The 15075-nt window shown below is 32.3% G+C and overlaps 2 protein-coding genes across 2 annotated transcripts; both read left to right on the top strand.

The window, feature by feature from the left end:
• The first annotated feature begins 3489 nt into the window (after positions 1 to 3489).
• On the top strand, positions 3490 to 4161 carry LOC121263362 (histone H2B.2). The gene has a single exon (XM_041166214.1). The coding sequence runs from the start codon at positions 3561 to 3563 to the stop codon at positions 3996 to 3998; it is 438 nt and encodes a 145-aa protein (XP_041022148.1). The 5' UTR covers positions 3490 to 3560; the 3' UTR covers positions 3999 to 4161.
• Positions 4162 to 4381: 220 nt separating this feature from the next.
• On the top strand, positions 4382 to 7777 carry LOC121263352 (uncharacterized protein SYNPCC7002_A1590). Its single transcript, XM_041166203.1, has 6 exons — positions 4382 to 4875; positions 4964 to 5154; positions 5233 to 5278; positions 6074 to 6156; positions 6255 to 6371; positions 7605 to 7777. The coding sequence occupies exons 1-6, from the start codon at positions 4644 to 4646 to the stop codon at positions 7674 to 7676; spliced, it is 741 nt and encodes a 246-aa protein (XP_041022137.1). The 5' UTR covers positions 4382 to 4643; the 3' UTR covers positions 7677 to 7777.
• The last annotated feature ends 7298 nt before the right edge of the window (positions 7778 to 15075 follow it).

The raw sequence follows: 15075 nt of genomic DNA, 5'->3' as shown, positions 1-15075 counted from the left end.
AGATATCAAGACAATAAAAAATACAACTCTAATAAGTTTATATTTTTTAAACCTAGTGTATTATTAGATTGAGCAAGAGGCGGAGCGGGGCGATGTGCAGTTTCAATCCCACCCCTGGTATCGAGGGTGGGAGCGGGATTGGAAACCCTCCCTGCATAGTGCCGGGGGTGCCCTTGCACTATATGGTGCGGATAGCACCCCTAGGTACCCATATCCATACCACTCCTGATACCAAAAAATATATAATTTGGTTTTCAATCCGATTAAAACTTGAGCCAATAACTGCCTACCAAGCTAGGCTAACAAAAGAAAAAAAAAAAAAAAAACCAAATCCGAATGAATAATACTACTCAACAAAGTTGTCTTAAGATCTCTTTATCATTTTCGATCCATTATAATTTCACTTAAATCCTGTATTTTAAATAAATTAACAACGTACTTGATCGGCTCATTTTCCAAATCTATTTTGTTTGTATTTGATGAGGCTAGGTCTCTATTCTTTAATTCTTTTATATGGAAATACCTCCCGATACGTTAGAATCAACCACACGTTTTTGTTAAGTTATGCATGCACGTCTTAATTTTGATTAAGTTTATTAAATTCACACGAAGATAACAAAAAACAACAACTACCGTCTAAATTAACAATTAAATTTCTAAACTACAAAAATAAATAATATAGACTGTTATAAGATATTCGTTGAATAGTACGAGTATGACACTTACAGGAAAGTAGTAGAGACCATGGACTCTGGCATTCAACGTTAGCCAGATGTTAAGAGTATGAAAGACCATGGACTTTGACAACAACATTAGCCGGATGTTAGCCGGACTCTGGCATTCAACGTTAGCAGGATGTTAAGACCATGGACTTTGACAACAACATTAGTAGAGACCATAGAGGCTGGCATTCAACGTTAGCCAAAGATTCAACATTAGTTTCGATTATTGTGAATTGAAGAAAGATAATGAGATTTTATGAAAGTTGTGAGTTTCTAATTACAATCGAATGTTAAGAGTATTGGTAGGATTTAGGCCGGTTTTAATCAATTTGATGATGAATTTGTAGGCAAACTTATAGGAAACTAGTGGCCAAGGTATAGTTTTCATACTACGAGCAATGCTATTTGTATTCACACAAAAATTATATATCCACGCAGTTTTCTCATCACTTTAATTAAAAAATAAATAAAATATAAGAAAATAAAAAATCACGTGAACAAGGTAAGTGTTTTGTGAGTATTTAACATTTTTCTTCATTCTACATCATGTGGACAATAAATTTATGTTATTTTTTTCAAACTTACAAAATGGACATGTTTTTTAAAACACTACAGTTGAATCTATTTTATCACGAGAGGAAAGAAGCTCGTTTCTCTACTCTTTGAATTAATCCAAATTGCATCCTATCCATTTCTTTATTAAAATTAGTAAATTCAAGATGAAGAATATTATGTGCGATATGGATAGTAAATTGAGTTGAGATAAGATGAATTAAGATAAAAGTTAAAAGTTAAAAGTTGAATAAAATATTATTAGAATATTATTTTGTAATATTATTATTGTTTTTAGATTTAAAAAAATTGAGTTATTTATTATATTTTATGTGAAATTTTGAAATTATAATGATGAGATGAGATGAAATACTTAGGCTTCATTTTTTTCATAACACATCTCATCTAATCTCATTATTACAAATTTTTTAAAAATTTTTACACATAAAAAAATAAACAATTCAAATTTTTTTAAATCTCAAAATAATAATAATATTAAAAAATATATATTCTAATAATATTTTATTTAATTTTTACCTTTTTATCTTTATTGATCTCATTTCATCTACAAAAATAAAAGTGACCTTATTGTATCCAAAGATTTCCTTAATTATTCTTAGCAAGCGAGACTTGAATTGGGGTCCATAAATTACCGATATAAAATCCAACTCAATTCAAAACTGAGCGCGCAAAAAAAAAAAAAAAAAAAAAAAAAAAAATTCAAAACTAAGTTTGTAATTGTATTTTCTTTTTGAACAGAATTGTTGCTAATATATTTTTGCCCTTTACGATCCTCCAGTAATGCAACGTGGATTTGGAACGTGTCGGGGGAAGAAGTAAGAACCGCAGATTGCGAGTCGTATGTTACTATATTTCGAACATTAAATAACGAGGCTTGCTAGATATAAGCAGAATCAACACTCATATAATTTATTTTATTAAAAAGAAAAAATTTTATCTCATAAAAATTATTTTCATCTTTATTTCATATTATTTTATTAAATAAATACCTTACATTTAACATTAATGCATGATTTGGTGAGTAAAATCACTTACAAATTGACTCTTCCTTAAATAATACAGTACTATAATGCAACTTTTATTGAGTTATTGTATAATTTTTAGGTCTTATCTAAATAGTGAGATAATTTGTAAATAATAATAAAATTATTTGAATTAAAATATTTTATGAGATTTTGAATAAAAAAATTAAATAAAATTATTATAAAGTTAAAATAGTCATGCTACATCTACTTAGAGTAGCTCGAGAATGGGTCCCCAATCTTGATAAGACCATTTGGCCTTTTTTATTTTTTTTATTCATTTTTTATATTCTTAAATATTTTTTAAAAATTCACAATATTATTAAAAAATATTTATTTAATTACTAAGTAAAAAAAAAAAAAAAAAAAAAAAAACCCATGACCCATTTTTGAGACAGCTAGCCTTATTCTTAAAATATTGCTAGAATAACTTTTTAATATTATTTCAAAAGTTTTAATATTATTTAGAAATAGAATTTCGACGAAACTCTAATATAAAACATATTTAAAAAAAATCTTTCATTTAGATGAGTTGAGATGATTTTAGATGAGTTGAATAAAATATTATTAGAATATTATTTTTTAAAATTATTATTATTTTAAAATTTAAAAAAATTAAATTATTTATTATATCTTGTATAAAATTTAAAAAAATTATAATAATGAGATGAATTGAGATGAGATTCTAATCTAAAATAGGACTTAAAAAAATATAATTTGAGAAAATTAAAAAATAACTTTTGTTTGTAATTATAAAAATGTTTATGAAATATATTTTTTGATTATATAGATAAAATGAGATGAGAGTTGAATAAAATATTATTTTTATTTTAAAATTTATAAAAATTAAATTATTTATTATATTTTATATAAAAACTTAATTATGTGATGATTTAATTTGTAACTAACGTGGCAAGAACATTTTCAGTAATACCCACCGACCCAGTTTGCCGCTCACAATACCCTCCCTTTTACAATCCTCGGGGCTAAAGACGCATGAAAATACGCGCACTAGAATTCAATTTTTTATGAAATCCCACCATCTAAAATGAAATCTCTACCATCAATTGTTGCTTATGAAAATCCAACCGTCCACCTCATGTATCCGCGTCACTTGAAATAAACCAATCAGCTTTCATCTCGCGCCTCTATATAAACAAATTCTCCATGCCCATACTTCTTATCACCTCCAATTTACAAACTCCAAACAAATCAAGCGCTCTTTCTTTCTCTAGCATTTCCAATGGCGCCCAAGCCAGAGAAGAAGCCAGCCGAGAAGAAGCCGGCGGAGAAAGCTCCGGCAGCGGCGGCGGCAGCTGAGAAGAAGCCAAGGGCAGAGAAGAAGCTCCCTAAAGAAACGGTCTCGTCGGGCGTCGACAAGAAGAAGAAGAAGGCCAAGAGAAGCGTGGAGACGTACAAGATGTACATATTCAAGGTGTTGAAGCAGGTCCACCCGGACATCGGGATCTCCGGCAAGGCCATGGGGATCATGAACAGCTTCATCAACGATATCTTCGAGAAGCTCGCCCAGGAGTCCTCCAGACTCGCACGCTACAACAAGAAGCCGACAATTACTTCGCGCGAGATCCAAACGGCGGTGCGGCTGGTCTTGCCAGGCGAGCTTGCCAAGCACGCCGTGTCGGAGGGCACTAAGGCGGTCACAAAGTTCACCAGCTCTTAGGGTTTTGGTATTGCAGGAAAACATTCAGGTTCTAGTGGGGTTGTTTGGGTACTTTCTGAATTGGTTTAACGGTTCCTGAATGTAAAGATTTTTTGGGTTATTAGCGTCTCTCGTTGTAATTCGATGGCATTAATGAATGGAATACATATTTTTTCTCCTTTCATTCGAACTTTCACTTGATTATCATTGGATTTTAGTTGATCATGAATTGAATCACAGCGGCGCATTTTGGCGAAAGGACTGGAATAAGGCGACAGGTTCATGGTTTTGGATGAGAGCGGCGAGGATTGTGCGCAACCTGCTCCTTTTATTTCAAGTTCTAAATTTATTTTTCATATACGCCTGCGTAAAATCACAGCATTTGGCAGCAAACCGAAGAAACAGGCCCCGCACGGCATTTGCCATTGGCCCATTCGCCAGGGCCGAAATAGGAAAAGATAATCACGTGACTCATAAGTTGCGCCTTTCCAGCACTGTAATGGAGTAGCAACCTGCGTCCTCGTGGCCTGATCCCTCGCCGCTTATCCAAATTACCCTCTGTACGCCCTTACACGAAGCCCATCCCTCTGCAAATCTTCAAGGTCCTCCAGATAGGAAATAATAGTTTTGTATATATCATTTTTGGATAAATTAACTTGTGGGTAGATGGCTATAGGCAGCTACTGTTATTGTAATGCTGGATGGAGTCCCCCTTCATACCCAGGCGCGAACACTGGTAAATCTCTCTGCCTCAGGCATGGTCAGTTGGGTTTAGCTTCGCCAGCTGAGAAATCTCCCAGACCCTCGCTTCGCATCTTGGCAAATTCAACACAGAGAGCCCGATTCGTTGCTCGGCGTAGAGAGTCCATTTCGGTTCGGCAACTCCAACGGCCACTAAGTAATAATTGGATGCGAATGTATTTTTATGTTTACTTAACATTCGAAATAATTGGGGTTTTGATGAGGGGGTTTCTTTGTTGTTGCAGTTGAGTATATGAGCTTGCCGGCGAGTCAGTACTCGGTGCTGGATGCAGAACGGATCGAGAGGGTGGATGAAAACACGTTTAGGTGTTATGTATATAGTATTAAGTTCTTTGCGTTTGAGGTTTGCCCTGTTTTGCTTGTCAGAGTGGAAGAGCAGCCCAATGGGTGTTGCATTAGGCTCTTGTCATGCAAGGTCTGAATTTTCCCTTTTCATCTTGCAGCGTGCTTGTGGTGGTACTCTTTTTGTTCTGATGATGGTTTGTTGGTGCAGCTTGAGGGTTCGCCGATTGTTGCTGCACAGAATGACAAATTTGACGGTTAGTGAGTATTATGTATTTGGTTTATGACTTAATATTCTTGGCACAAAACGGAGTGAGATTTGTAATGGGACATAATTATATGGTCCGTTCTTGCTTTGTAGTTTGTATGTTGTAGAACAGGATGAGTGGCTATTTATGGCATTTGAACTATGTTAATTAAAAAGATTATTGATTCAAATTCCGCCACACACGGTTGACAGTCTCCCATGGTCTTCAAGATTTTGGCTTACCAGCTTTCCGCACAGTCAAAACAAATAACTTCCTACATTTTACATGGCATGAACATGTATATCAGATCTGGTTAGGAAAGCTGTAAGAAAGTGTGTTTCAGGTAAAAAAAAAGGGTGGTCAGGAGATTTAATTGAACTAGGGAGTCAAGTTGCAAAAATGCCGTAATCAACATCAAAGACTGTCACAACTAATCCAGCTTCCCCAATGACAAGCACATTGCTAATGGCTGGCATTACCGAGGGTAACACATGTACTCAAACTACATATGGAATTTCCCCCACACAGAGAGAGAGAGAGGAGCACAGATATGGATGGACATATAGATAAACTACTGTCACTTTCAATAACCTTGATGCTATGCAATAACCTTTCACTGGTGATACGAGTAAAACTTTGGGTGAAAAAATGAAAAGCTGGCACAAGATTTATTTGTTTATTTATTTAATGATGGAGAGGTGGACATAGAAGTCACCTAGAAAAATCTTTATCATGTCGAGTTTTTTGGTTTATAATGCCTTTTTTCAGGACTGCTTTGACATTGAATATGGTATGGGAATGCAGCTTCTATGGTGAACCGAATATCATGTGGGAGCAACCATATCAACTCATTGGCTCAACGACTGACCTCAGATACTGTGATTGAGGTTACGAGTTTTAAGTGATCTTTTCTATTCATAATACATGGTTTTAAAGTAACTATAAGAATCTAAAGCTTGTGTTGGGATAATTATGTGGCTTCCAGGTTAGCATTGAGATTCCTTTTGCATTTCGTGTAATTCCAGTGCAAGCAATTGAATCAACTGGCACCCAAGTTCTTGAGCAAATACTAAGGCTTATGCTACCCCGTTTTATGGCACAGGTTTGTTGAAATTTTAGTTAGCTTTCAATTTACCAAATCAAATAGGAAAGTTGCAGTTTGCTACTTTCAAATAATTCACTCCGCTTAAATTTAACTGCTTGTTTGGAGCATGTTGTAATTTTTGATGTGGGAGCATGTTGTAATTTTTGATGTGACAACCATATAGCAATTTTGGTTTTCAACAACATCAACGACAATTCCTCCTTGAATTGTACAATTGAAGCTTCCATGTGGAAACTTTCTTTTGGTTAGACCTACCTATTTTGGTTGCTCCCAGGCCTCCCTTAGTTTTTCTTTTAAACAAACAGTACTCCCTAAAAACCAAATGCACTCGAGCCTATTTGATTTAACATTCTTACAATAGATAGGCCGAAGGGTGTGGAACTGGTCACATGAGTCCTACTGATCTGCCACTTGTCCTTTTTATGCTCGAGACCTAGTAACTTCCCAGAATTTTTGCACTAGATTTCTTGGAAATAAAGGTAAATTCTTACTATAGATAGGCTGAATGGTGCTGAATTGGTCGCATGAATCCTGCTGATCTCCCACTTATCCTTTTTATGCTTGAGGCCTAGTAAGTTTTCAAAATTTTTGCACTTGATATCTTGGAAATAAAGGTAACTACTGCTGTTATAATATATTTTATATTTTGCGGGTAGAAATGTAAACTTGTTTTCCAACTACTACTAGACTACCACAGCTTGGGCTGAGACATGCTCTCTCAGGTTTGCTAGTGGAAATTAACAGCTAGTATGGGATATATTTTGTTGTTTGTCTCCCATGCAAATAAAGTTGCTCTATTGTGTTGTTGATCATTTGAAGGTGGAACCATCATCTTAGTTTCAGAGAAAGCTTTTATTCATCATTAGATTGGGTGCCACTACCTCACCTTTTAATATAACGAATTTTGCTCTCTTCTGGTTGTGCATAGATTGTACTTAGCAATAAACTACGAGCCCATGTGTTATTATACAACATATAATGTAACTATGCAGAACCTTGTACATAAAATAATAACAACAATACAGTGTAATATTTCAAATGTTAATTAAATGCAGATAATCTTATATTCAGTGGAAGTCTGTTAGATGACCTTCCATTGTCATTCTTTCTGGTCCTCATATTAGCATTTTAAATATTTGGTAATTGTCTGCTCAAGGCAAATGATATCTGGTTCCTTGTACTGGTCGCGTTCATCTTATTTGATGTTGTATTTTCATTCTTGGTTGTCAGCTTGTGAAGGACTATCAAGCATGGGCATCTGGTGATACCTCTAGGCAGCCTCTTGGGACAGGTCAGATTTGAGACTATACATCACAACCGTTGCCACTGCCCCGAGTTCTTCGCGACATGGTTAGACTATATACCATTTTCTGTGACCCCTAGATTGCATTGTGAAAGGAAAATTAAATTAACAAACTCCGTGTTGCCGTAGACTGTTACTATTTTATCTGAGTTACTTATCTGTGGGCTTAGTTTGCACGCAATTAATTCATTACTTTGCTCCCTAAGGTTGTAGGATCTTTGCCTGTTGAGATTTATCATTTGAATCTTTAGCTAAGCATATCTTTATGAATTTCAAGACAGAACAAGAGATTGAGGAATTCATATTGAAAAGGAAAAAAATCACTCACTATTCAATAAGTTCAAATAATTATTAGGTAGTACCGGATTATAGACGTGAAACTCATTCGATTGTATTAAGATATTCATTTTCCATATACTAAGATGAAAATATTATATGTTATGTATATAAAAAAATATATATCTTAATAAATAGGTTGGACATAGTGAGAATTCGTTTCTGTTTTTTAGTTCCTAATCCATAGTAGAAAGGCCTAGATCACTCCGAAATCGGACCTATTCATACTGTCTATAGTTGGTGGTAAAGGGCCTGTGGCTTGGTTTTTTGATATCATCGTCACTCTTGAAAAGGCCCAGATTGCTTAGATTGGTGTAAACCTAACTTGATTCGAAATATATTCTATGTGGTTGTAACTGCTGAATCGTGTTGATGTTATGTTTCTTTGGACATTTTCATCTTTTCTTCTGCTTCGTTTTCGGTGCTCCAGCCTCCATGACCTTTATAAATAGATAATAGAGATTCACTTACCATAAAAATTAAGATTCACTTTCTTTAATCACAATATGACCAATTTCTTTGATCTTGTGAGGACTTGCCCATCACCATTACAATTTACACTTGCAAGCCCAAGCCTAAGATTACTGATTAGAATGATGGTAGCAGACTAGCTAGCCAGTGATATTGCTCCATTATAATTTACGTAGGCCATGGCTATCTGGGCGAATCTATGGATGTTCTCTCTTCATCGGTAAATGCCAAAATATAATAGAGATAAAGACAAGTAGAGGACTCCAAAAGGTCAACAAAATAAGAAAAATAAAACATGTCTGAATTGAAAGTATATTATCCTACCTTTATATAATCTTTCATTTTCAATAATCTCGCATATTTAGTTGGGGAATTTGCAAGCTTAATTTAATAGGTGGTACTATGGTAGGTGGATGGATAACACCCTTTTTTGACAACTATTTTGCACCCACAACACTCTCTACCACTAATAATATTCTCAAATTCTGTTGAAAGAAAAAAAAAAAAAAAATGCAACACCAAATGGACGTGCAAACTAAAATGAAAATGACATTGAATTGTCACACGTATGGAGGGAAATCTGTTCTGTGTGCTTGTGCTGTCCAATCAGTTCGGACATGATAGACATACTGTAGAGAGAACACGGGCCTCGTCCATGGGGCATTGGAGATCATGAGAGTTAACAAATTGTTGGACGTGTACTTTCTGTAGATCAATTTTCAATAAGATCAATACAACATGTCGTAAATGAGTAGATTTCATTTATTCCAAGGGGATGAGAGGATATTGAAAAACATTTCTATATATATATTTATGAATAGCATTTTCTATCATAAAAGTGGATTTAAGGGGCTTAGAAAGAGTTTCTATTTCTTCAGTGGTCTTAACAAATCTATATTCCAAATTAACGATATGAAAGTGAAAAATAATAAATAGAATGTGTAAACAATGCGTGATATATATATATATATATATATATATATCTGTGTGTGTGTCTGCAGATTAAAAACTCTCCAAATTAAAACTAGAATGATGCGTTTGGATATTGAACTGAGTTGAGTTGAGTTGAGATGATAAAATATTATTAAAATATTATTTTTTAAAAATTATTATTATTATTTTGAGATTTGAAAAAGTTGAATTGTTTATTATATTTTGTATTGGAATTTGAAAAAGTTGTAATAATGAGTTGAGATGAGTTTATGAAGCAAATGAAACCTAAGGTTGCGTTTGGATGTTGAACTGAGTTGAGATAATAAAATATTGTTAAAATATTATTTTTTAATATTATTATTATTTTGAAATTTGAAAAAATTAAATTATTTATTATATTTTGTGTTGAAATTTAAAAAAGTTGTAAGGTGGAAATTGAATTTATATTATATATGTGTGTGTGTGTGAGATACTGCATGGACCCAACGATGTTGTTTCATTTTCACAGCTCCTAAAATAATATCAATAACTACTTGGTATTCTAATCTTGTACACAATATCATGTCGCCTTAAAAAAATAAACCCCAAAGTCCAGCAAAGACATGGATATGTGATTTTGTTTCTTAAAGAGGCCACCATTTCTGACCCATTCACGTTCTCGATCCATACAATACCAAACCCCCATATATGTAGCTCCAAAGGCGCAGAATGTGAGGATGGATCGAATTATGATATCCGACTTGTAATTGGAGTTGGAGATGGCGTTTTGCAGAAACCTAGAGAATCATTTGGGTGATGCAGAGGAGACAAATTGCATGGAGATGATGAATTAAAGATGCGATTGATAGATCACTACCTAACTTAGCCTGTACACTTTCTTCTTATCTTATATATCTTATACCGAAGCCTTCGTCCGCATACTAATGGACATACATAAATAATTGTCCTTGGATTACGTCTCTTCCACTCAACGCACATACGCGTACCCACATCACATGTCACATGATGTGGTCTGGTTTTTGCAACTACAGCGAGTCTTGTGGTCTTCAACTTATCACATGTTTGCATATCTGATCTAAATTGAAGGGTTTTAAGTGAGAGAAAAATAATAAACATACAAGAGAATTGGCTTACGACATTTGTATATTAATTAGTCAGAACACAATAAATACTTTATGATTTATTAATATTCCAAAAATCTAATAAAGAAAGACACATCAGACAAATCACGTAACCCTATGATCTACATTTGATAAGTCTAAATTAGTGTCAAACAATATTACACCAACCCTTTATCCACTTCATGTTTATTTTATCATTATCTTTCAAGACCCATCCTTATCTTATTAGATTGGGTACATATATATAAATAAATTGATCAAGAGGAAGGAACGGAGTATGTCGGCATGCAGCTGCAGAGACACGTGGGCTCCATGAGGAACATTCTTCATTTCGCTGCGCGACGGATCCTATGCAGGTGGACCGACACACGAGGAACAAAACCAGAAGAGAAATAGTAAACCAAAAAGCACTGTTGATATGCGGATACATGAGAAGATAAGATATAGATATTGAATCATTGATGGCCACGACGTTGCTTTTGAGAGTTGGCCGGCCGGGAGTATTTACATATCTAGGGAAATCAGTACTTTGTTATTATGCTTTTATATCTTGAAATCGAATCTCAAGGCATTCATTTATTAGCGATACAAAGGAGTTCTTACGATCTTGATTCGGGGTTAACGTATCATCATGTATTACGTCCATGTTTATATATATATATATTATGCAGGCTGATTATTATCAAACAACACTACTACATGCATGGGATTTGTACTAATTGATTGAGATTAACTGCTAAAAAACAAAATGATTGTTGGCTACAAATATTGATTAATTAAGGAGACCATTGTTATGTTGTAGAAAATTTGAAAATTGGAAAAAACCGATTATTTACTAATATTCATAAAAAAAAATGCTATTTATCATCCCATATTATATACTAACATGTGATTTCTTGTCATTCTATTTAAATACATACATTAATACTATAGAGAATGATAAGCAGGATTTTTCAATATCGGTCATAACATCAGTCTTATTAGTAATGACCAACACGAATAGTAGTTTAATTACTCGAGCTTTAGATTTTTCTTGAGTTTATATTTAGATTGCGTTTGAATAGTGACGTGATCTCTTATATTCTATGAATAGTAATAAAAAAATAATAAAAGATAGATAAAAAATAATAATAAAATAATAAATAATAGTGAAACACTTAATAGTAATGATATCATAATACTCCACTACCGCTAGGTCTTAAAAGGGAAAAAAAATTCTTGACTTTCAGAGAAAGCAACATCTTCGAAGAATCTTGTCCTGCAATCACTAATTAAAGGGCTTTCAATTATGCTTTATTATCTTGTTGTAGATCAGTACTCTTTGCATGCCATACGAGAGCTGCAAAATAAAAAGTGGATCCAGAATAAAGAAAAGAACAAATTATGATATATATATATATATATATCTATCACATAGATTTATTTTTCTTTTTAATATTTATTGTAGTTGGCTAGTCGCCTATGCTGGTTACATGAATATAAATAATCTTCTATCAGAATCTGAGAAAGAGAAGAAGGGAGAAAAATAAAATTGGTTGTATAATAAAATATATAAAAGATCATATTTATAATTGATCTCACATTAAGTCATGATTATAATTCTTTATATACGAGTTTAATTTGGACTTTCTTTATGAAGTAGTAGAATTTGGTGTTTGGTGCAAGAAATAAATGGATATACTTTCTCTACATGTTGGATATTTTCTTCTTTTCTCCACCTTGTAATAAAGGGGAAAATGGTGGATGAGAGCTTGTAAGTTGTATACCTTTACAGTGGATTTTGTTCTTACCATTGCGCGTCTCATGTATCCGTAGGCCATGTTTGGATAACTTGACCAATTCTCACGTTAAAAAAATTTTAGATACAGTCATTGAGTCGTCCATTGAAAAAAGTAGATAAATATAGAATCTATATAAAAGAATTATTTTTAAATAGTAGATTTCATTATTTTTCTATAAAAATATGCGGTGCTTGCACACTTTATAACTATATCTAACATTATTTCACCTATTATTGCTTAAAAGATTAAAGCATTAAGATTGAAAGGATGGGATGCTTCTGACAATATTCTTGATCGACCTGCTACTTACAAACACGACTGGTTTAGTTATACAAAATCAAACTATCTCATCTCATCTCATATAATTATTATAACTTTTTCAAACTCTTATACAAAATATAATAAACAATTCAATTTTTTCAAATTCAAAAATAAAAATAATATTTTATTTAATTTTTAACAAAATATTTCATCTCGTCTCATCTAAACTATATAACCAAACAAGACCCACTAATTTTATCCTTAGCACCTATGCCTACGGTTGCTTAACAGATTAAAGGATTAAGATTATGGATGGGCTGCTTCTCACAATATTCTTCAACCTGCTTCTCAGATCTATGACTTTGCAAGAAGCAGTTCAAGCAGAGTCTAGAGAACTATATATATTCTCAAAGACATTTTTTTTTTTCCCTTTCTTCTTGAGTTCAGTTCTCAACATCAGCACTCAGCAACGTTGAAAAAGGCAGCCCAACGTACATGAATGATACATGCTCAACTCCCATTAAGCTTTAAGAGTAAGACAAGGACCATATTTCCCTCGTGGCAAGTCCTATATATATATATTGATAGATACACTGGTCCTTCTCCTATAAATTTCTTAAAAAATACTAAAATTTATTTATATTTCTTGACTTTCTAGTTGCTTGCTTTGGTACTGCCACAAGCTATTCTTTTATTCTCTCCTGTCTCTGCGTTGTTACTGTACTTGTTACCCAGACTTTTGAACCACATGATGAGTACTAGTCTTTACCTTTACTGCGTTTTCTAATCAGCACCTGTTGCTTTCTTTTTTTAAGGAATATATTCCAACTATAAAGTCATTACATGAAAATAATTATATAAACTGATATGATTTGATGTGGTTCGTTAGATTATAAAGTTACTTTTATTATAAAGTAAATCTAACAGATCAGATAAAATCAAATTAGTTTGTAAGATTGTTTTTGTGTAATTTTTTTATAATTGTAACAGTTATCTTTTTTAATAGTGTTATCAATACAGAAATACTTTCAATCCATTTCATCTCATCATTATAATTTTCTAAATTTTCATATAAAATATAGTAAACAATTCAATATTTCAAATCTCAAAATAATAATAATATTAAAAGTAATATTCTAAAAATATTTTATTTAACTCATTTAAAACCATTTCATCTTATCTCACTGTCTAAACCAGCCCTAAATAATATTAATTTTTATTTTTATTATGTATAAATAAGATCCCGTTTGGATACATAAACGATTTCATTTCATTCAATCTTATCATTATAACTTGTCCAAATTCCTACACAATATAATAAACAATTTAATTTTTTCAAGTTTTAAAATAATAATATTATTAAAATAATATTCTAACAATATTTTATTCAACTTTTAAATTTTCGTTTAAAACGATTCCATCTCATCTCATTTCACTATCCAAACGGTGTCTAAACCATTTCATACCCTCAACATCACATGATATTCTCATTAAAATGATTCTCAGTAAAATTTTTATATTAAAAATAAAAATTTTATTCTCAAATTGATGTACATAATACACGTAATAAAATACTTATATGACATAAATTGATTTAAAATATAAAATTTTAAAGTTATATTTTATAAATTAAACCTTACAATTTAAGTGATATATATAATGCGCCCTACACATCCGTTTAAGAGTATAATATCTCGTTATTTTTAACGAATAATGCCTATTCCTTCCTTATCCGATTACAATCCAATCTATATATCAAACTATAAATGTTGCATACACCTCATCAGCAGTACAATTTATGATTTATCCTCCAAATTGACCCTTATTTGAATTTTTGTTATTGTTATTGGAAAACAAAGACAAAAAGAACATGGGGGAAATTGGTGATAAGAGGGCTGGGAAACTAGGCGAAATGACTCACTTATTGGGATATTATTTCATTTTCACGCGAGTTTGAAATATATCGGTGAAGTAGTACTACACAACTCATCTCTTAAGAATTCCCGAATAAGTTTGAAATGTGTGTTCTCACCTAAAATTAGGTCAGTACTTGGCTATGATCATGACAAGTCCAAATTATGCTTATTTCTCTGTTTAGTAATTTATATTATTCAATACCCCTTTTGGCATGTTATATAAATTAATTAATATGGACCGACAGACAACAGTACCGTACCAAAGTGTTTGCAACAGATAGTGACTAGCCTCCTTTGCTTTTCGCACTTCTTGGTTTTAAAGTTTGTTTTATTTTATCGCAAAAATGAATGGTCATCTTTTTTAACTTTGTATTATTCCATTTCATCTCATCTTATTATTATAATTTTTATATAAAATATAATAAATAATTTAATTTTTTTTAAATTTTAAATTTAATCTTAACTCACTATCTAAATCTAACGTAATTTATAGATAAAATTTGTGCAAAATACAGCTTGTATGATAATTTGCTAGCTAGTTAGAATTAATATTGATAATTAATTAATCTTTGAAAAATT

This window comes from Juglans microcarpa x Juglans regia, chromosome 1D (genome assembly GCF_004785595.1).
Source record: "Juglans microcarpa x Juglans regia isolate MS1-56 chromosome 1D, Jm3101_v1.0, whole genome shotgun sequence".
Classification (NCBI taxonomy): domain Eukaryota; kingdom Viridiplantae; phylum Streptophyta; class Magnoliopsida; order Fagales; family Juglandaceae; genus Juglans; species Juglans microcarpa x Juglans regia.
The sequence above is the reverse complement of the archived record's forward strand: the minus strand, read 5'-3'. Positions and strand labels throughout refer to the sequence as shown.